This window comes from Oncorhynchus gorbuscha, linkage group LG24 (assembly GCF_021184085.1).
Source record: "Oncorhynchus gorbuscha isolate QuinsamMale2020 ecotype Even-year linkage group LG24, OgorEven_v1.0, whole genome shotgun sequence".
In the NCBI taxonomy this organism is placed as follows: domain Eukaryota; kingdom Metazoa; phylum Chordata; class Actinopteri; order Salmoniformes; family Salmonidae; genus Oncorhynchus; species Oncorhynchus gorbuscha.
In genome coordinates, this window is record NC_060196.1 from 33923813 (window position 1) to 33946119 (window position 22307).

Here is a 22307-nt window from a genome sequence, read left to right on the forward strand (position 1 = left end):
TCTTTTAAAAAAATCTAACAATTAACTGTTTTGACTATGTAACACTAATGCTTAAAATAAATCATATCAAATCTTCTCATGGAGTAAAATTCAGATTCACTCCAAATTTGGTCCCTGGACTCATCACAATAGTCCCTAAAGAGAAAATAACATTGATACATTCAAAGATGGCCACTCTATACCAGGAGATGCATATTAGCACATACGCCAAAATATTCTCCCAAACCATACGAACAAATTGGAACGTCTAAATTAACTTAGTTGGAAAAAAAAAGCAAAGGGATTGGTCAAAAGATGACTGAGTTATTGACAAAATTCTGACTATCTGTCCATTTAAACCACTGTATATCCACTACAGTGGCCTACCAATTTGAAACTTGTCATAGCTATTATGAACATCCGTAACATGAACCACACTGCATTTGGTATTGATATCTCAAAAAACAAAACTATTAACAACTCATTCTTTGCAAATGTAATGCTAATATTGAAAGATATCTGCAATCCTCTTCTCATGACTCATGTCAGATTCACACTAAGACAGTTGTATGTTAAACGAGAGAATCAAAACTCAAACAAACATACTAATGTAAAAACTTCAAAAGATCAAAGTATTTTAGATGTATTTTATTCCATATACAGTATTTATTTGGTGCAATGGTAAAACAAATACATCTCCAAGTAAAAGAAACTCCACTCCAAACAAAGTTGAAATAAATCATTTACGTAATTTTTAAATTACTCGTGTATTACTCATGTAATAGGTATATTCAGGACTGCTGACTTGAATGGAAATAAAATTGACAAAAGCTTTGCCTTCATAACTTTTTGTTGAGCATTCATACACAAAATTCATTTGTAAGCATTTGCTTTATGCTTGGGCAGAAAGTTGAAATTCTTGGGTACAGGTCCAAGCAGCATTTCACTGTGGAGAAGGGGAAAAAGACCATTATTAAAACCCCCTTTTCCATGAAACTATTCAGCATGCTGTGTGTAATTGGAACAGATATTCAGCCTGTATAGATACATTAGTATAGAGGTTGTCTATACTAATTCAAACCAACTGAGAGATGCTAATGGGACTATTTTTTTAAGTGCATTAACGCACTCATCTTATTGGCTGGTTTAGCTAAAACCCACCATATAAAAGCCCTCAAGAATATGGATTGAGACACGAGACATCGCTCTTGCAACCTCCTACTATGCTATTTTTAATTGGAAGCTTCAACTACTGAGAATGATTCAAGAGGTCAGTGTGAATGAAAACCAGAATACACTGGCAGCCATAAGAACCTAGGTTAGGATAAGCAATAGTGATCTTCACCTGATCTTGATCCAGTCCCCTACGTGTTGACTGGCCATGAGAGACTCCATGTAGTCCCTGCCCATGTAGTAGGGTGGTCGCTCGTTGATCCTCTGGGGCACTTGTTCCAGCAGCCCAACTGGTATGTACCTATAAAGGAGAGAGGGTAAGATTGACATGTCCACATTAAATGTGTTATGGTGTTAATGTTTAATAAAGAACATTTTGAATTGGTTGAATTCTAGGTTTGTGAAAGACGGTAAATACAGAGAAAAAAAAAGATTTAGCAGCCCTGCAGGTTCTCGTTTGTCTTCACCTACATCAACATATTGATCAACCTATAAAGCACTAAAACAACTATTGTGTATGTTTCTAAGCATTATTACAGTGTGAATACCACCTGATACTTCGTGCCTATACGAGTACCCACCTGCACATGAAGGACAGCCATTCCAGCAAGAAGTTCCTGGTCTTCTCCAGGCCTTGGGTGTCCGAGCCCCAGTGCTCCAGGCCGTAGTGGGTGAAGTCCCTAAGGACATCCAGCCGCTCGCTGGACGAGATGTCCCAGTCCCGCCTCTCCTTGATCTCGGTGAAAACCCAGGGCTTGATGAGCGCGCCCCTGCCCGAGAGAAAAAGTATTACAACTAGAGCTGGAGTCGATTAAGGCAGGGGTTCTCAAACCTCCTCGGAGACTCCCAGCTGTTCCATGTATTTGAATTATTCACTGCTAACACACCTGATTCAAATGGTCAACTAATTATCAGCCCTTGACTAGATGAATCAGGTGAGTTAAGGGCTACAACAAGATTGTGAAATGTCATGGAGGTCCCTGAGGAGAGGTTTGAGAACCACTGAGATAAGAGACTGAATCTAGGGTGCTTCTCATCTCAAATCAAACCATAGCCCTTCATCAAGCCTCCTTATGCACTTCATTAGATCTGAAAGGGTTGGATAAAAAGTAAGCTATATGTTATCCACTCTTCCTATCAGAGCGCACTACTCTGATCAGTCAAATTGTGTGAAATCAAAAGCATGTCTATTCTTTTCCATTAAGATACCAACCTTGCCAGCATTATACCCGAAACTTCAGTCTCTCTAGCCTTCATGGCGTCATAATAAGACAAAATGTCTCCATTACCTGCATATAAGAGAGATGGGGTTTAACAGGTGCACACACACAGAAAGAAAAACACGCACGAACACACTAACTTTGTGAGATTGAGACGCCACACGACCCGTCCTCCATTACCAAGCATACTACTTGCCAATGTTCAATCATTATAGAATTAACTTAGTGAACTTAAGATCGAGGACCTCCTTCCAAATGGACATCAGATTCTACAACATACTTTGCTTTCCTCCGGCATACAAACTGATTATATACAACCAGTGGGTTTTACAGTTCATTGAGCGGATAGGAAGCGGGTTCTCTCTGGCAAGAACAAAGGCTTTATGACCAATAACAAGTGGTCCCACGGGGGAAACGTACAGGAACTTCCGAGCTTCTGCTCTCCCGACTTGTAATACATGTCGCCCTGTTTAGATTCTGAGAGAGTTCTCCGGGATTATAGCCATGTATGTGTAAGTCCCGCCCCAAGCAGACACCAAAAATGCTCTAAGATCTTCATTGGACCCTGAAAAAGATGGCGACCACATAACCAGATGCAGCATTTGTCGCAGTGAACTAAATCAAATCAACGTTTGTCACATGCGCCAAATACAACAGTATAGTGTATTGATTACTTACAGGCCCTAACCAACAGTGTGATTTTTAAGTAAAAAAATAGGTATTAGGTTACCAACAGATGAGTAAAGAAATAAATACAACAGTAAAAAGAGTGAAAAATAACAGTAGCGAGGCTATATACAGGCACCGGTCAGGCTAATTTAGGTAGTATGTACATGTACAGTGGGGAGAACAAGTATTTAATACACTGCTGATTTTGCAGGTTTCCCTACTTCCAAAGCATGTAGAGGTCTGTCATTTTTTTTATCATAGGTACACTAACTGTGAGAGACGGAATCTAAAACAAAAATCCAGAAAATCACACTATGATTTTTAAGTCATTAATTTGCATTTTATTGCATGACATAAGTATTTGATCACCTACCAACCAGTAAGAATTCCGGCTCTCAAAGACCTGTTAGTTTTTCTTTAAGAAGCCCTCCTGCTCTCCACTCATTACCTGTATTAACTGCACCCGTTTTCCACTTGTCACCTGTATAAAAAACACCTGTCCACACACTCAATCAAACAGACTCCAACCTCTCCACAATGGCCAAGACCAGAGAGCTGTGTAAGGACATCAGGGATACAATTGTAGACCTGCACAAGGCTGGGATGGGCCACAGGACAATAGGCAAGCAGCTTGGTGAGAAGGCAACAACTGTTGGCGCAATTATTAGAAAATGGAAGAAGTTCAAGATGACGGTCCATCACCCTCAGTCTGGGGCTCCATGCAAGATCTCACCTCGTGGGGCATCAATGGTCATGAGGAAGGTGAGGGATCAGCCCAGAACTACACGGCAGGACCTGGTCAATGACCTGAAGAGAGCTGGGACCACAGTCTCAAAGAAAACCATTAGTAACACACTACGCCGTCATGGATTAAAATCCTGCAGCGCACACAAGGTCCCCCTGCTCAAGCCAGAGCATGTCCAGGCCCGTCTGAAGTTTGCCAATGACCATCTGGATGATCCAGAGGAGGAATGGGAGAAGGTCATGTGGTCTGATGAGACAAAAATAGAGCTTTTTGGTCTAAACTCCACTCGCCATGTTTGGAGGAAGAAGGAGGATGATTTACAACCCCAAGAACACCATCCCAACCGTGAAGCATGGAGGTGGAAACATCATTCTTTGTTGATGCTTTTCTGCAAAGGGGACAGGACGACTGCACCGTATTGAGGGGAGGATGGATGGGCCCATGTATCGCGAGATCTGGGCCAACAACCTCCTTCCCTCAGTAAGAGCATTGAAGTTGGGTCGTGGCTGGGTCTTCCAGCATGACAACGACCCGAAACACACAGCCAGGGCAACTAAGGAGTGGCTCCGTAAGAAGCATCTCATGGTTCTGGAGTGACTTAGCCAGTCTCCAGACCTGAACCCAAAAGAAAATCTTTGGAGGGAGCTGAAAGTCCGTATTGCCCAGCGACAGCCCCGAAACCTGAAGGATCTGGAGAAGGTCTTTATGGAGGAGTGGGCCAAAATCCCTGCTGCAGTGTGTGCAAACCTGGTCAAGAACTACAGGAAACATATGATCTCTGTAATTGCAAACAAAGGTTTCTGTACCAAATATTAAGTTCTGCTTTTCTGATGTATGAAATACTTATGTCATGCAATAAAATGCTAATTAATTACTTAAAAATCATACAATGTGATTTTCTGGATTTTTGTTTTAGATTCCGTCTCTCACAGTTAGTGTACCTATGATAAAAAAGGACAGACCTCTACATGCTTTGGAAGTAGGGAAACCTGCAAAATCAGCAGTGTATTAAATACTTGTTCTCCCCACTGTATGTATGGTTAGAATGCCTACACCTATATGATAAACAGAGAGTAGCGTAAAGGAGGGGTTGGCGGGTGGCGGGACACAATGCAAATAGCCCGGGTAGCCAATGTGTGGGGGCACCAGTTAGTCGGGCTAATTGAGGTAGTATGTACATTAATGTATAGTTAAAGTGACTACGCATATCTGATAAACAGAGCAGCAGCAGCGTAAAAGAGGGGTTGAGGGAGGGACAATGCAAATAGTCCAGGTAGCCATTTGATTACTTGTTCAGGAGTATTATGGCTTGGGGGTAAAAACTGTTGAGAAGCCTTTTGGTCCTAGACTTGGCGCTCCAGTACCGCTTGCCATTCGGTAGTAGAGAGGACATTCTGTGGCTGGGGTCTTTGATCATTTTTAGGGCCTTCCTATGACACCACCTGGTGTAGAGGTCCTGGATGGCAAGCAGCTTAGCTCCAGTGATGTACTGGGCCATACGCACTACCGTCTGCAGTGCCTTGCGGTCGGAGGCCGAGCAGTTGCCATACCTGGCAGTGATGCAACCAGTCAGGATGCTCTCGATGTTGCAGCTGTAGAACCTTTTGAGGATCTGAGTACCCATGCCAAATCTTTTTAGTTTCATGAGGGGGAATAGGCAGTCTAGTGCAGTCTTAGTGACAGCATCTGTCTGTGAAGGTAAATAAACAGCCACGGAAAGTATGGATGAAAACTCTTGGCAAATAGTGTGGTCTACAGCTTATCATAAGATACTCTAGAGACTTTAGATATTGTGCACCAGCTGTTGTTTACAAATATGCACAGACCGCTCCCCCTCGTCTTACCGGAGTGTGTTTTTCTATCTAGCCGTTGCAGCGTATATCCCTTTTGCTGAATATCCATGTCATCATTCAGCCACGATTCCGTGAAACATAAGATGTTACAGGTTCTGATGTTCCGTTGGTAAGATATTCGTGATCGTACCTTGTCTAATGTATTGTCCAATGATTGCACGTTGGCAAGTAATATTGGCTAACGGCAGCTTTCTTTCTCACTCGCCTTCTGCGGAATCTTACGAGGCACCCCGCTCTGTGTCCTCTTTAACTGCGCCTCTTTCTCTTGCAAATGGCGGGGATGTCAGCCTTGTCGGGTGTTCGAAGTACATCCTGCTTGTTGAAGAAAAAAAAGTCTGTCTAATCCAAGGTGAGTGATTGCTCTCCTGATATCCAGAAGCTCTTTTTTTGCCGTAAGATACGGTGGCAGAAAATGATGTACAAAATAAGTTAAACACCACACAAAAAAAACAATAGCACAATTGGTTAGGCGCCCGTAAAACTGCTGCCATTTCTTCCTGCGCCATTTTCAATTTTTAAAGTAATTTGAAGTCCGTGCTCCTGAAATCAACACATTGACGGTCCAACACGCGCAAATTCCACACTTGACCACTGCTACACCGCTTTTCGACATGGGTATTAGGCTCTATTCCATCCTCAAATCTGACCGCGACTCCATTTTGCTCCTACCTACCTACATACAAAGACTCAAGAGGGATGTTCCAGCGGTCAGGTCTGTACAACACTGGTCCGATCAATTAGAATCCATGCTCCAAGACCATTTTGAGAACGTGAACCGAAGTATGTTCCAGATTGCCTCTGGGGATTAAAATTAATGAATACACCGACTAAAAATGTGATACCAACGATGTCTTTCAAAACTTATCCAAATTAAACAGTGGATAGATGACACCCGTGTCAGGAAACTGAAGAATGGCCATTTATCGTGTTACAGTTGTCAATATGTATATATAATGTAAGGGATAATTAACGAGGGGCTATGCATTCACTGGAAAATAATGACATGGAAGGTGTATGCTAGCGGATTGGAAATAACCTTTCACGGAGTTGCATTATTTCCCAGAGAACGCATAGAGCCCCAAGTTGATTATCCCTTTATACCATGGGTATAATTGAACACATTTACAGCTAGAAATTAATTAATTTGCAGGTAGAAATGTGTTCAACATCCAATGAAGTAGCTAACAAGTTTACTAGTGTTGGATTCTGGGTAAACTTTGAACACTGATTTTTCTAGAGACATGATAGATCAGAAGTATGGCACCTGAGGGATGATAATGGTTTTTACATCAGAAGTTAATGGTTATCTGTAGGAGTTAGATGGCTTTGGGAATGTGTAGGGGAGACGGGTGGAGATCTTAGAAACTAACAAGGTCACTGAGGGAGAGAGGGTGATGTATAAAGGTTACATTATGTCAGGATATGTTATTGTTAGCCATCAGGGATCTTCTGTGAAGAGAAGAGACAGTCTGGTATCATTAACCATGACAGCCTTGAGTTGGGTAGCAGTGAGCACTTTTGGGTAGAGGTCAGGTTAGATGAAGTGAGGAATAACAGATATAATTAAGGTTCTGTCTATCAACGGAGGTGCATTGGCTGTTCAGTGTGGAGGAGGAGACTCAACCTAGAAGTGTTAAATATCAGTGCTTGTGTGAAATGTGATGTCTGAATACAGCTGTGTCGACCCTTTGGGAAGAATTAAACTTGGTTAAGCTTCTCTAGTGTCCGCGAGTTATTTACTCTGAAAAATAAGAACCTAACACGAGATAGCGACAGTAGTTGCCTTAGTAACCAAACCATCAGTCCTAGCTTGCCATTACGGAAATCGAATTCAACAACGCCAATGTTTTCAATTAGACATCTTCTTTCAAAAGCAGCTCAAACATGTAAGAATTATAAGCCACTGAATTCTACCTTGCAAATACACTGTGCTTTATATATAAATAATGCATGCTCTAGAATGACCTTCAAGCCAATCAGAAATTAGTATTCAACAATGCCAGTTTTTATTGTTTCATTCACTTCACATTGACCTGCACTGTTGAATTTCCCTGTACCCTGCTAGATTTCCAACCCTGTGCATGTGACAAATAAACTCTAAATCCTACTTACCAAAGAGTGGGATGGGGCTGGCGAGTTGGGAGCAGGTATTGATGTAGTCCCAGTCAGCTGACTTAGTATATCGCTGTTCCCTGGACCTGCCATGCAACTGCATAGAGACTTGAAATTACTCTTATGCTACACATCCTTGCCTGTGACGAAACCAACACAGAACAGTTTACTTAGGCTAGATCGATTTAGGATCCAGCATTACATTCGGACAGACGTACCGTGATCATGGACACCCCCCAATTCTTCATCTCTGGGATGAGTTTATGTGCGATGTTGGCCTTCTCCTGAACACCGGTACGAATCTTGACAGTCAAAGGGACATCCAGAACCTGAGGAAAGAACAACAAAGTCCCTTTACATACCAGACCTGAGTTCAAGTAATATTTGTTTTCTTTCAAATGCTTTGAGGGTTTTATTAAGCCTGCATTAGCGCAACATCTCCAATACCATAGCTGAGCAAATAAGGAATTCGCATCACATACAGAGTTCATTCCTCGGATGATTTGCTCAAACTTGTTGGTGCGCGTCATCAGCCCACATCCTCCGCCCTAAAGAAAGGGAAAGGAAGATCATACTGATCATGTTTTAGAGGGCTGGTTTCCCAGACACATTAAGACAAATCCTGGACTAAAAAGTAAGCTCAATGGAGAATGTCCAGAAGATTACACCTTCTTGTATACAAGGTCAATAGGACACCCAGAGTTGATGTCCACAAAGTCCACGTCGATTTTGTTGTTGAGTAGCTCTGCACATCTGGTCATTGTGTCAGGAAAGCATCCCTCCACCTAAAAATGTAAATTATCAGACTTCAAGTACGGAACAAGCTAGAATCCTTAGTTGCTATATATATTTATTGATTTTCTTCTTATAAATTAATGATAAACCATTGATTCTTAGATAATATAAATTGTAAAGACCTCATGAGTTTAGTTCAACTGTCGCACCCCATCAGAACCCAAAATATACGCTTGTTTTACTCCAACATTTGTAAACCATGTAAATTTAAACAAACACTGTATAGCCCCAAAACATGGTTAAAACTATAAAGACATTATTTTATAATAATTTGGACATCATGTACGGTCAGTGCTTCCATCCATAGCTCTGTCTATGAATTTAGACCCATTCCTCAGCATTTTTACCAAACATAGGTGGGGTGATGCTTTGTTATCGCTTCAATTAAGGATTCTACCTTTAAAATTGAACCGTTTCAAAGATATTTACTTTGGGCTCAAATACCCTGGAGGTTCAATCTAAAATGATTGACTAAGATAATCCCCATCTTCCCCATTAATTCAGGATTGAGGCAAATAGCTAGATCTACGCAAATGAGGGACATAGGACTAAACTCATAGGAATCAAAAAAAATGTCTTGACAAATTTAGGAGTGATCTACTACCACTTCTATCACTTTTAAAACCGCCATGGGGTGGAACAAGCTCAAGCAAACTGCCCAGAACAAAGTACAATGAAGTGGAGATATCCCTGGGGAGCAATGGGCATAAGTATGTATTCAGATGTGTAAAAAAATAAAATAATTCTAGCACTTTCAGCCTGTTCTAACCTGCACACCAAAAATGTCCTCGCTCTCATGTCTCTTGAGGAGCGCCCATTCGGACGACTGGCCCTGCAGCAGGTTGGTACACATGGCCATCTCTCCGCATGTAATGTCAGCGCCGAATCGTTTGCATATACGACGGAAAGGCAGGTTTCCACACTGAGACAAATGTATTCATTTTATTAGATCATTCTAAAATACATAATGCAGAAAACAACAATACACACATAAAAAAATCTGATTATATCTAACAAAGTCACTTATTTTCATTCTGGTCCTCTTTGGTGTATGAAATATCAAGCCATTAGTGTGTGCACATTGGGTCGCTTTCCCGAACCCAAAACAAGCTTATTCCTGGACTAAGAAACCCTATTAAAAATTGATTTTCAGTTGAGCAGGGGTTTCAGTCCAGGAGTAGGATTAATCAGTCTGGGAAAGTGACCAATTCTGTTCCAAGGACCGACTTACCGTTGTTAAGGGAGCAAGATACAGCTTGTCTTTGAAGTCCACCTTCAGGAAGAATAAAAACAATTATTTCTATTCATAACGTTACTATTTGGTTTATACAACTTCTTAATATTAAAAATGGGCAGTTAATATTTAAATGAGATTAATATACAAAGTGCCACTCAGATGCCCGACATGCAAGACAAAATACCTAGCACTGTGTTTAAGTCAAGCGGCTCAAACATACCTGCTTCTTTTCACATTGTCGTAACTTTATAACATCATCATCAGTCAACGGCCCAATGGTTTTCACTAGAGCCAGGTTCTCCTGGCTAACCTGCAATTTTCCAAAAGGTAAACAACTTGAGGAAAAACTTCTAGCCACCATACAGTAAATCCCAAAATAGCATAGATTGATTTATTATATTTCCCAGCCAGGCAGTTTTTCCCTTGTCACTGTCAACTCTAATTACTTTTTGAAGATTAAGATCCAGGTTGCTGTTAAGCGCTTGTGACAAATGTAGTAGTGTTGCTACAGTACCTCAGTTCCCTGGTTGTCTGTTTGTGGTTTCTCCCCTTCAGAGCACTGAGAGTGCACCACCGCTGAACAACAGTTATCAACTAAGGAAGATAAAACATTGAACTATCAGAATAATTATCATCAACACCTGATTAGGGTGAAAATCAGATTATATAATAGCTGAATTAATCAATTTAATGTATTCTAACACCATCTCTGCACCTGACAAGTCTTTTACAAACAGTAAAGCCACTTGAAATGCAGTTTGGCTTTGAGAGTGGTACACAAAGAAAACTGTCCAAACAAAAATATGGCCAATTCTGCAACTAAAAACAGTGAAATTCCTGCAAATATCAGTCGCAAAACCACCAGGGATGTATTCACTAGTAACCAAACAGAAGCAAATAGGGAGGGACCTACCGGAATTTGCTAATATAAACTCTTGTTTCATTGCAAAACGTTTTGCTACGGTGTATGACTAATGAATATAACCCAGGCGACATATTGCTTCCACAAAATGGCAGACCCGCCGAGCCTTACTGTTCTCTGCTGTCGCAGCCTTTTTCCAGCCCTCTCCTGCTTTGTGTCCGCCTTTGAAAACGGTCTTCATGTAGGCGTCAGATGCTGTAAAGGGGACCACCTTCTTGCGAAGGCGCCACTGCAGGTCCTTGTCCAGGCTATTCCTCACGGGTGTTCTCCCCTCCATGGCTTTCACACGCTCCTCGTTAGCCAGGTTTTTTAGGTCAGCGCTGGTGTGGGCCCGGGCGAATCGGCAGCTCAAGCCGTAGTGGCACTTCCCGAAGGTGTCATAGAGGTAGCAGTGCTCTCCAACGTCAGCGGGCTTTAAGGCCATGTACTCAGCAACATCATGGATGAACTTGCATTTGTCGCCGTAGACACATTTGGTCTCACGCTCCTGGGGGAGTTCAATGAGAAAATAGAAAAAACAATTTGGTGTTGATAAACAATTAGGTCTACAGGAAACTCTAAGGAAAAACATATTATTGAAATGACTTGGGGGGGATTTCAAACATGGCAAGTCCCAGGTTGCATGAAAAGTAGTTGGCCCTTTCATCTAGTCGCTAAAGTGACAGTCCTACCTGAATTATGGAAGGACACAGTCGTCTGTTGTCGTAGCTCGTGGGTTTCATATGCGGCCGAGACTTGTTCTGTCCTCGCATTCGCTTCCTGTCCCGTTTCTCCTTCCTCTCCTGCTCATCCGGGTCCACTTTAATTTTTTTCTCTTGAGGCTCTTCCAGAGAGTCCTCTGCTGTCTCTTTTGGTGCTGCATCGTCACTGGCCTTGTCATCGTTAGGACCCTTCCCTCTAGAGTCCAGTAACTCATGGAACTTTTCTTTGGTTGTGAGAAACCTGAAAAACGAGAATGCTGATCACATTCATATATAATTGATACAATTCAACAAGTAGGCCTAATAAGTATAAATTATGGCTGTCCCCGAATACAAAAAATATTGGTCGGCCGAGAGTCATCTGTTCTTTTGGTCTAAATGTTTAAACGTGAATTTTTCCATATACAGACACGTCCTATGTGTTTTAATATGATTTAGTATGAATTTTAAGTAATTAATTTGCATTTTATTGCATGACATAAGTATTTGATACATCAGAAAAGCAGAACTTAATATTTGGTACAGAAACATTTGTTTGCAATTACAGAGATCATACATTTCCTGTAGTTCCTTGACCAGGTTTGCACACACTGCAGCAGGGATTTTGGCCTACAACTCCATACAGACCTTCTCCAGATCCTTCAGGTTTCGGGGCTGTCCCTGGGCAATACGGACTTTCAGCTCCCTCCAAAGATTTTCTATTGGGTTCAGGTCTGGAGACTGAACCCACTCCATGACCTTGAGATGCTTCTTACGGAGCCACTCCTTAGTTGCCCTGGCTGTGTGTTTCGGGTCGTTGTCATGCTGGAAGACCCAGCAACGACCCATCTTCAATGCTCTTAATGAGGGAAGGAGGTTGTTGGCCAAGATCTCGCGGTACATGGCCCCATTCATCCTCCCCTCAATACGACGCAGTCGTCCTGTCCCCTTTGCAGAAAAGCATCCCCAAAGAATGATGTTTCCACCTCCATGCTTCACGGTTGGGATGGTGTTCTTGGGGTTGTACTCATCCTACTTCTTCCTCCAAACACGGCGAGTGGAGTTTAGACCAAAAAGCTAAATTTTTATCTCATCAGACCACATGACCTTCTCCCATTCCTCCTCTGGATCATCCAGATGGTCATTGGCAAACTTCAGACGGGCCTGGACATGCTCTGGCTTGAGCAGGGGGACCTTGCATGCGCTGCAGGATTTTAATCCATGACGGCGTAGTGTGTTACTAATGGTTTTCTTTGAGACTGTGGTCCCAGCTCTCTTCAGGTCATTGACCAGGTCCTGCCATGTAGTTCTGGGCTGATCCCTCACCTTCCTCATGATCATTGATGCCCCACGAGGTGAGATCTTGCATGGAGCTCCAGACTGAGGGTGATGGACCGTCATCTTGAACTTCTTCCATTTTCTAATAATTGCGCCAACAGTTGTTGCCTTCTCACCAAGCTGCTTGCCTATTGTCCTGTGGACCACCCCAGCCTTGTGCAATTTTATCCCTGATGTCCTTATACAGCTCTGGACTTGGCCATTGTGGAGAGGTTGGAGTCTGTTTGATTGAGTGTGGACAGGTGTCTTTTATACAGGCAAGGAGTTCAAACAGGTGCAGTTAATACAGGTAATGAGTGGAGAGCAGGAGGGCTTCTTAAAGAAAAACTTACAGGTCTGTGAGAGCCGGAATTCTTACTGTTTGGTAGGTGATCAAATACTTATGTCATGCAATAAAATGCAAATGCATGACTTAAAAATCATACAAATGTGATTTTCTGGATATTTGTTTTAGATTCCGTCTCTCACAGTTGAAGTGTACCTATGATAAAAATGACGGAGCTCTACATGCTTTGTAAGTAGGAAAACCTGCAAAATCGGCAGTGTTCAAATACTTGTTCTCACCACTGTACTTATTCATTTTACCATACTAGAACTACTTTACATGTATAATGTTATTGTTAAATCTCATGAATCCTATTGAGAGGGCCAAAGGGTAAAAGTTTGGTTTCAGTCACTGATAAGGTTGGATAGCCGTGGATTAGGGAGGAGTGAGGAAGGTTAGCCGAGGTCAGGTCAGATGAAGTGACAAGAAACCGTTCTATTACGCACACACCACCTACGTTCCTGCTAGCAATAGAGATGTATTGGCTGTCTGGATGTCAAATCAAATGTGCCGAATACAACATCTGTAGATGTAACAGATGTAACCTTCCGTCCTTCTCCTCACCCCTACCTGGGCTCGAACCAGGAACAATCTGCACGCATCGACAACAGCCACCCTTGAAGCATCATTAACCACCCTCCTTCGTGGCCCTTTGAGAGCAAGGGGAACAACTACTTGAAGGTCTCAGAGTGACGTCACCGATTGAAACGCTATTAGCGTGCACCCCGCTAACTAGCTAGCCATTTCACATCGGTTACATAGACCTTACCGTGAAATGCTTACATAAAAGCCCTTTATTTCTTGAACTGCATTGTTGGTTCAGAAAATATTCACTAAATAAAGTGAAGTAAAAAATGTAATATAAAGTAACAATAAAGAGGCTATATACAGGGGATACCGGTACCGAGTTAATGTGCGGGGGTATAGGTTAAACAAGGTAATTTGTAGTACCAGTCAAAAGTTTGGACACACCTACTCATTCCAGGGGTTTTCTTTATTTTTACTATTTTCTACATTGTAGAATAATAGTGAAGATATCAGAACTATGAAATAACACATATGGAATCATGTAGCAACCAAAAAATGGTTTAACAAACCAAAATATATTTAATATTTGAGATTCTTCAAAGTAGCCACCCTTTGCCTTGACAGCTTTGCACACTTGGAATTCTCTCAACAAGCTTCATGAGGTAGTCACCTGGAATGCATTTCAATTAACAGGTGTGCCTTGTTAAAAGTTAATTTGTGGAATTTCTTACCTTAATGTGTTTGAGCCTATCAGTTGTGTTGTGACAAGGTAGGGGTGGTATAAAGAAGATTACTTATTTGAGCCATTTTGCCAAATAGGGCAAAGAGAAATGACAGTCCATGAAGGTCAGTTAATCCTGAACATTTCAAGAACTTTGAAAGTTTCTTCAAGTGCCTTCGCAAACACCATCAGGCGCTATGATGAAAATGGTTCTCATGGGTACCGCCACAGGAAAGTCAGACCAAGAGTTACCTCTGCTACAGAGGATCAGTTCATTAGAGTTAACAGCCTCAGAAATTGCTGCCCAAATAAATGCTTCAGAGTTCAAGTAACAGACATCAACATCAACTGTTCAGAAGAAACTGTGTGAATCAGGCCTTCATGCTTGAATTTCTGCAAAGAAACTACTACTGAAAGACACCAATAAGAAGAAGGGACTTGATTGGGCCAAGAAACACGAGCAATGGACATGAGACCGGTGGAAATCTGTCCTTTGGTCTGATGAGTCCAAATATGAGATTTTTGGTTCCAAACGCTGTGTCTTTGTGAGATGCAGAGTAGATGCAGAGTTGGTGAATGGACGATGTCCGCATGTGCGGTACCCACCATGAAGCATGGAGAAGGTGGTGATGGTGCTTTGCTGGTGACACTGTCAGTGGTTAATTTATAATTCAACTCACACTTAACCAGCATGGCTACCACAGCATTCTGCAGCAAAATTCCATCCCATCTGGTTTGCGCTTAGTGGGACTATCATTTGTTTTTCAACAGGACAATGACCCAATACACCTCCAAGATGTGTAAGGGCTATTTGACCAAGAAGGAGAGTGAGGAGTGCTGCATCCAGATGAAATGGCCTCCTCAATCACCCAACCTCAACCCAATTGAGATGGTTTGGGATGAGTTGGACCTCAGAGTGAACGAAAAGCAGCCAACAATATGCTCAGCTTATGTGGGACCTCCTTCAAGACTGTTAGAAATTCATTCCATGTGAATCTGGTTGAGAGAATGCCAAGAGTGTGCAAAGCAGCCATCAAGGCAAAGGGTGGCTACTTTGAAGAATTTCAAATCTAAAATATATTTGAGGATCTGGGGGTTCATGCCAAATCTTTTCAGTCTCCGGAGGGGGAAAAGGTGTAGTCATGCCCTCTTCACGACTGTCTTGGGGTGTTTGGAACATGATAGTTTGTTGGTGAAGTGGATATCAAGGAATTTGAAATACTCGACCCACTCCACTACAGCCCCGTCGATGTGAATGAGAGCATGTTCTGCACCCCTTTTCCTGTAGTCCACCATCAGCTCCTTTGTCTTGCTCACGTTGAGGGTGAGGTTGTTGTCCTTAGCACTACACTCCCAGGGCTCAGACCTCTTCCCTATAGGCGGTCTCATCATTGTCAGTGATGTGGCCTACCACTGTTGTGTTGTCAGCAAACTTAGTGATGGTTAAGAGTTGTGCTTGGCCAAGCAGTCGTGGGTGAACAGGGAATACAGAAGGGGACTAAGTACGCACCCCTGAGGGGTACCTCGAGACTTCTGTAATATTAGACATCGCGCACCAGCAGTTATTGACAAAAAAGACACCACCACCCCTTGTCTTACCAGTCATAGCTGTTCTGACGATGCACGGAAAACCCAGCCAACTGTACATTATCTGTGTTGTCGTTCAGCCACGACTCGGTGAAACAGAAGATATTACAGCTTTTAATGTCCCGTTGGTAGGAGAGTCTTGAATGCCGATCATCCAATTTATTCTCCAGTGATTGCACTTTGGCCAATAGAACTGATGGCAGAGGAGGGTTACCCACTCGCCGACTAAATCTCACAAGGCACCCCAACCTCCACCCCCTGTATTTCCATATTTTCTTCACGCGAATGACAGGGATTTGGGCCTGGTCTCAGGGAAACAGTATATCCTTCACCTCAGATTAATTAAAGAAAAACTCTTCATCCAGTTTGAGGTGAGTTATCACTGTTCTGATATCCAGAAGCTCTTTTAGGTCATGAGATAGTAGCAGCAACACTATGTACAAAATAAGTAACAAAAAATGTGAAAAAAACAAAATAGCACAGTTGGTTAGGAGCCTGTAAAACAGCAGCCATCCCCTCTGGCGCCATTCCTTTATTAGACAGGAGACTCTATATATAAATACTTGTGCTGATGGAAACATGTCTTTGTCTTCTCAGCTCTTTGACCCAGTGGGTGAATAAACTTGCTTTGACTAATTGTCCATTAGGTTCTGACACGGAGTGAAAAACTAACAGCTGAAATAAAAGGCCTCAGACATTATCAATAAGCACAACAAAAACACTCAAATTTTATGCACAAATTGTTGTTTCTATCACTGTCAGTGGCCATTTCTCCTTGGTCAAGATAACCCATCCAGCTGACAAGTGTGGCATATCAAGACGCTGATTAAACCAATTGATCAATACCCAGGTGTACCTTGTGCTGGGGACATTTAGAAGGCCACAAAAATGTGGTGTGTTGTCACACAACAATGCCACAGATATCACAAATTTTGAGGGAGTGTGCAATTGGTATGCTGACTGCAGGAATGTCCAACAGAGCTGTTGCCAAATAATTGAATGTTTATTTCTCTGCCATAAGCCATTTCCAACTTTGTTTTTAGAGAATTTGGCAGTACAACCTACTGGCCTTACAACCGCAGACCACGTTTAACCACGCCAGCCCAGGACCTCCACATCTGCGGCATCGTTTGAGGATGGGGTGCTCAGTTGTAGTTCTGTCTGTAATAAAGTCATTTTGTGGGGAAAAACTAATTCTGATTGGCTGGGCCTGGCTCCCAGTGGGTGGACCTGGCTCCCAAGTGGGTGGACCTATGCCCTCCCATGGCTGCGTCCCTGCCCAGTCATGCGAAATCCATAGATTAGGGCCTAATGAATGATTTCATTCTATTAACTGTTACTCAGTAAAATCTTGTGTGTATGACACTTTAAGCAAACATTTGATTGTGCCAGGCCAAGCTCAGACTTGCTGCCCTGTGTTAAAAATGACAGCGAGTGACTGTGTGACTAGCACCTGTTGTCTCTCTCGTCCCTGCTGCAGCGACCACCACATAAAATCAGTGTTTATCGTGGTGTCCGTGTTACTGAAGCTGCAACATAATAACAGCCATTTCTTAATGAAAAGTTACGACCAAAATCCCAAATTTATTTAGGAAAAGCATTCCCTATTACTTCAACCCTTGCTCTCATCACGTGACACATGTATGGATGTGACAAATAGAGCCTGACTTTAGCATATTACAATCACATGAATAAATTGGTTATAACCAACTATGAACACCGTAACACATGTGACAGCAAAACGGATGCAAATGACATGACAAATCGGGGGAATGTTTGGTTGCTCAGAAGGCAAAGGGAATGTCAGATAAGGAATAAATTTGACTAGTTGTGGAAAATACTGGAGCAAGTCCTGCATGCCAAACAAGTGCTGTTAGATTAAAATATAATTCTGACTGTATTGGAACAATGTAAACACGAAATAAATTATAACCAGTACCAGCTGGCTGGTGTGTTTACAGACATATTCAATCAATCTCTATCCCAGTCTGATGTCCTCACATGCTTCAAGATGGCCACCATTGTTCCTTTTCCCAAGAAAGCTAAGGTACCTGAACTAAATGACTATCGCCCCATAGCACTCACTTCTTTGATCATGAAGTGCTTTGAGAGACTACTTACTTACTTGTCCCCATGGGGAAATGTTGTTGCAGTGTCATGTACACGTTTAGATTGGCATTTATATACAAAACAAAATTGACAATACAACTTTCATAACAGTTACATACCAATTCAATAAAAAAAATGTTTTTAAAAAGACTAGTCAAGGATCATATCACCTCCACCCTACCTGTCACCCTAGACCCACTCCAATTTGCTTACCGCCCCAATAGGTCCACAGATGATGCAATCGCCATCACACTTCCCTATCCCATCTGGACAAGAGGAATACTTATGTAAGAACACTGTTCATTGACTACAGCTCAGCATTCAACACCATAGTACCCTCCACACTCATAATTAAGTTTGAGACCCTGGGTCTCAACCCCGCCCTGTGCAACTGGGTCCTGGACTTCCTGACGGACCACCCCCAGATGGTGAAGGTAGGGAACAACATCTCTACTCCGCTGATCCGCAACACTGGGGCACAACAAGGGTGTGTTCTCAGCCACCTCCTGTGCTCCCTGATCACCCATGACTGTCTGGCCATTCATGCTTTCAACTCAATCATCAAGTTTGCAGACGACACAACAGTAGTGGACTTGATTACCAACAACGAGACAGCCTACATTGAGGTGGTGAGGGCCCTCAGAGTGTGGTGTCAGGAAAATAACCTCTCACTCAATGTCAGCAAAGCAAAAGAGATGATCGTGGACTCCAGGAAACAGCAAAGGAGCACCCCCTATCCACATCGACGGTACAGCAGTGCAGAAGGTGGAAAGTTAAGTTTATCGGAGTGCATATCACCGACAAGCTGAAATGGTCCACCCACACAGAGTGTGGTGAAGGCGCAACAGCGCCTCTTCAACCTCAAGAGGCTGAAAAAAATGTGGCTCGTCGCCAAAAACCCTCATTAACTTTTACAAGTGCACAATTGAGAGCATCCTGTTGGGCTGTATCACCGCCCATTACGGCAACTCCACCGCCCACAACCGCAGGGCTCTCCAGAGGGTGGTGCGGTCTGCACAACGCGTCACTAGGGGCAAACTACCTGCCCTCCAGGACACCTACAACACCCGATGTCACAGGAAGGTTGTAAAGTTGTCTCGCGCACCTACAGTGCTGGTCATAAAAAAAAATCTAGCTAGCTCATGGATGCAAACAACGTTCTTCCCCAAAAACACAGCAAAAGACAGTTTCAGTAGCTATACTTAACTAGCTAACTATATAGCTAGGTGTTATCATCTAAAATAAACCTAATTTATAAGACAGTTCTTACTTGATCAACCCATCTATGTGAAGCTAGCCACAATAAGGATTAGCCACAATAGTGGACTTAGCAGTTAGCCTTCAAAATAAAGGTATAGCATAATTCTACTATTTGTATATATTTGCCCTTACTGTCAATGACATACGTCATGTGTGCATACATTCTACGTATGGGTGGTCCCGGGGATCGAACCCACTACCCTGGCGTTACAAGCGCCATGCTCTACCAACTGAGCTACAGTTCAATTTCAATAGGCGAACAACAAGTGGCATCCAAGCTAATACTTACAAGGATTCCTAAATCTTTGCTAAGAATAATTTAAATGACTGAAGTTTCTACTGGTCAGTGTTTTCAGGCTGGTTGTATTGGTGCTTTGGTTCTAGCTCGGTACCAAGCTAGCCTCCCCAGAAGTTGCAGTCGCGGTACTGTTGCAACGCGGTACAGAAGTTGCAACGCAGTATTGTAAACACATCGTTTGTGGCCAGTGTTTGCAAACTTTTTTGTACAGATTTGACAGTGCTATTGTATTTATTTTGACACGCAAAGACCCAAACGGCATTCCATAGTATGTATGTTGTGAAGCTAATATCAGCGATGCTATTACTGTGTAACTCCGGTAGGGCAACATCTGAAAAATAGAGCACTTGGTAGTGTGCACCGGTGCTCGACCAGTCGGCAAAAGCCAACATCACCCACGACAGAGAACGGTTGATTGTCAAGGGCAATGAATTCCATGATCTTGGCTTTAATGGATTTTGCCTTTTGAGTTGTCTCGCTAAAATGTTCTTACTCTTTCAAATGACTGCTGGACTTTTTGACTGCTCGATCCACACAGCAGACATTGTGGGCTAGGTTAGGAATGCTGTGTTACACGTGTAGCGCAACATTTTACATGGTGTCATTATGTCATGTACCTACGTTATATAGGTTAGCAAGTCTGCTTTGACATTAGTTTTGCACATCGGTGTTATACTAGATATCGGTCGATGCCGATGTTGGCATTTTTAGCTAATATCGTCCGATTCCGATATGTTCAAAGATATACCATGCCCCTAAAACTAACACTCAAACAGGCAACACAAGCAGGACCTGTCTTATTTCTGTAGCTAAATATATATGGATGATTTATAGGTCAGGCACAATTAACAGTTTGGCTGTTGATTATAGATCTATTTAAGTTGGTGTTTCCTCTCTCCTCACTTTTCTTAGACAATTAAGGCAAGGGCTGTTTTCTCATCTCATAACTCCACTGCTGCCTCCGCCGCATTGTTCTCAACACAAATATGCTGGGTGACATTGCTATTACGCACATAGCAAGATGTTCTTAGAAAAGGCACCAATTTAACAGCGCACTGATGTTTCAGAAGCGCAACCGCTATCAAAGGAAGCGCATTTGTTATAAAATAATATTTGTATTAGTGTTGCACCATTTGTTCTTATGTAAAATAATAATTTACAATTTCAGTAGCATGTCTTAAGGGGAGGGTTTCCCAAACTCAGTCCCAGGGCCTATCCTGGGTGCACGTTAAGTTTTTTGCCCTAGCACTACACAGCTGATTCAAATTATCAAAGCTTGATGATGAGTTGGTTATTTGAGTCAGCTGTGTAGTACTACGGCAAAAAAAAAACATGCACCCAGGGGTGGGGCCAGGTCAGGGTTTGGGAAAACCTTTAAGAGTGATCCCCACAGCCACCACAATGGATTAGTCCACTCAGACAAGCGCAAATCAAACTGCGACTAAAGAAATCTCGGTCGACCAACAGCCTATCGACCAGTCTTTTTTTTCATTGTATAGTTTCTCTCATTGAAGCCTGTTCTATCAGTACATGTCAGACTGGTGATGGTCTGGGGTCTGGGGCAGGGGTGGCCAATTGTATCCACAGTTGTGTGTGCAGGATTTTTTTCCAGCCAAGTAGCAACAGGAAGCACACTTACTGGGTTTTAATGGCAGCTCTGCCTTTATCAGTCCCATTCATCCCATGGCTTTCTGTGGGTATATTTGGGGTTGTCTCGGTCTCCATAACTCCCTCTGAAATAAACATTGCAACATTAGTTAGTAAGTAAGTTAGCTAGCACAGTTGCTTGCTTGAACACTTAACGTTAGTCGACACTGGACTCGGATTTTGGCTGGCTTGAACAAGGGTGGTAACTTTAATGCATTATGGCTACTGTAGCTAGCTAGAAAACAATGTCAGCAACAAAATACTACTGCAATGTTGCAGTAGCACATTAGGAAAAGCAACATTCATAGCTATCATGATTAAATTATACACTTAGAGATAAATCCATGGAAACGTCATGACAAGTAAAATTAAGCAAGCAAAGCTACTTAGCTACACTTGGCGAGCTGCATTTCATGACAACCCATGCATGACAGCTAGCCGTGCACTGCAGCTAACTAGCAAATCAAGTTAAGCTGCCCGTAACGTTAGCTAACCATGTCGCTCTCGAATAATTATGCGTTGATTAAGTGGAAGAAAGTCATTATACAAAAATAAAATATCACTAAAACTATGGTAATATGCTGAGGAGTACTGAATTGAAGAGTACCTGACAATCCAAAACAAACTAACTACCGCGGCAAGACAATCGACCCGTGCAACACCTTATATCGGTCCGTGTGACGCATTTTCTAAATATTTGGATCCAGGCAAATAAATAATTCCGTTAGAGGTTCAGTTGTCTTCAATCTTGCATATTTATTAATTGATACTATAATGTAAAAAATATATATTTATTAAAACCAACTGTCAATCACTTAGATCATGTAATTTCAGGTAGAGATATCTTACAAAGCAACTACTCTCCTATCAATTTCGCCTGCTTCTATTTATTTTATGTAGCAGGCTTGACTTGATTTATCTCTAGGAAACTGTGCATTGAGTCAACAATGCAGTTTTAAGAAAAAAAGAGATAAGAATAACAAATAAGTAAAGAGCAGCAGTAAATAACAATAGCAGGGCTATATACAGGGTGTACCGAGATAATTATGTACATGTAGGTAGAGTTTTTAAAGTGACCATGCATAGATAATAACAGAGAGTAATAGCAG

At 42.2% G+C, this 22307-nt stretch overlaps 1 protein-coding gene across 1 annotated transcript; it reads right to left on the minus strand.

The window, feature by feature from the left end:
- Window positions 1–612: 612 nt before the first annotated feature.
- Window positions 613–21929, minus strand: dus3l (dihydrouridine synthase 3-like (S. cerevisiae)). The gene is made up of 16 exons (XM_046326471.1): window positions 21806–21929; window positions 21191–21284; window positions 11377–11647; window positions 10817–11192; window positions 10298–10377; window positions 10004–10093; window positions 9778–9819; window positions 9316–9468; window positions 8420–8536; window positions 8234–8299; window positions 7970–8080; window positions 7752–7848; window positions 2366–2441; window positions 1734–1922; window positions 1325–1453; window positions 613–925 (listed from the first exon to the last, which is right to left on the minus strand). The coding sequence occupies exons 2-16, from the start codon at window positions 21274–21276 to the stop codon at window positions 853–855; spliced, it is 1956 nt and encodes a 651-aa protein (XP_046182427.1). The 5' UTR covers window positions 21277–21284; window positions 21806–21929; the 3' UTR covers window positions 613–852.
- Window positions 21930–22307: the final 378 nt, after the last annotated feature.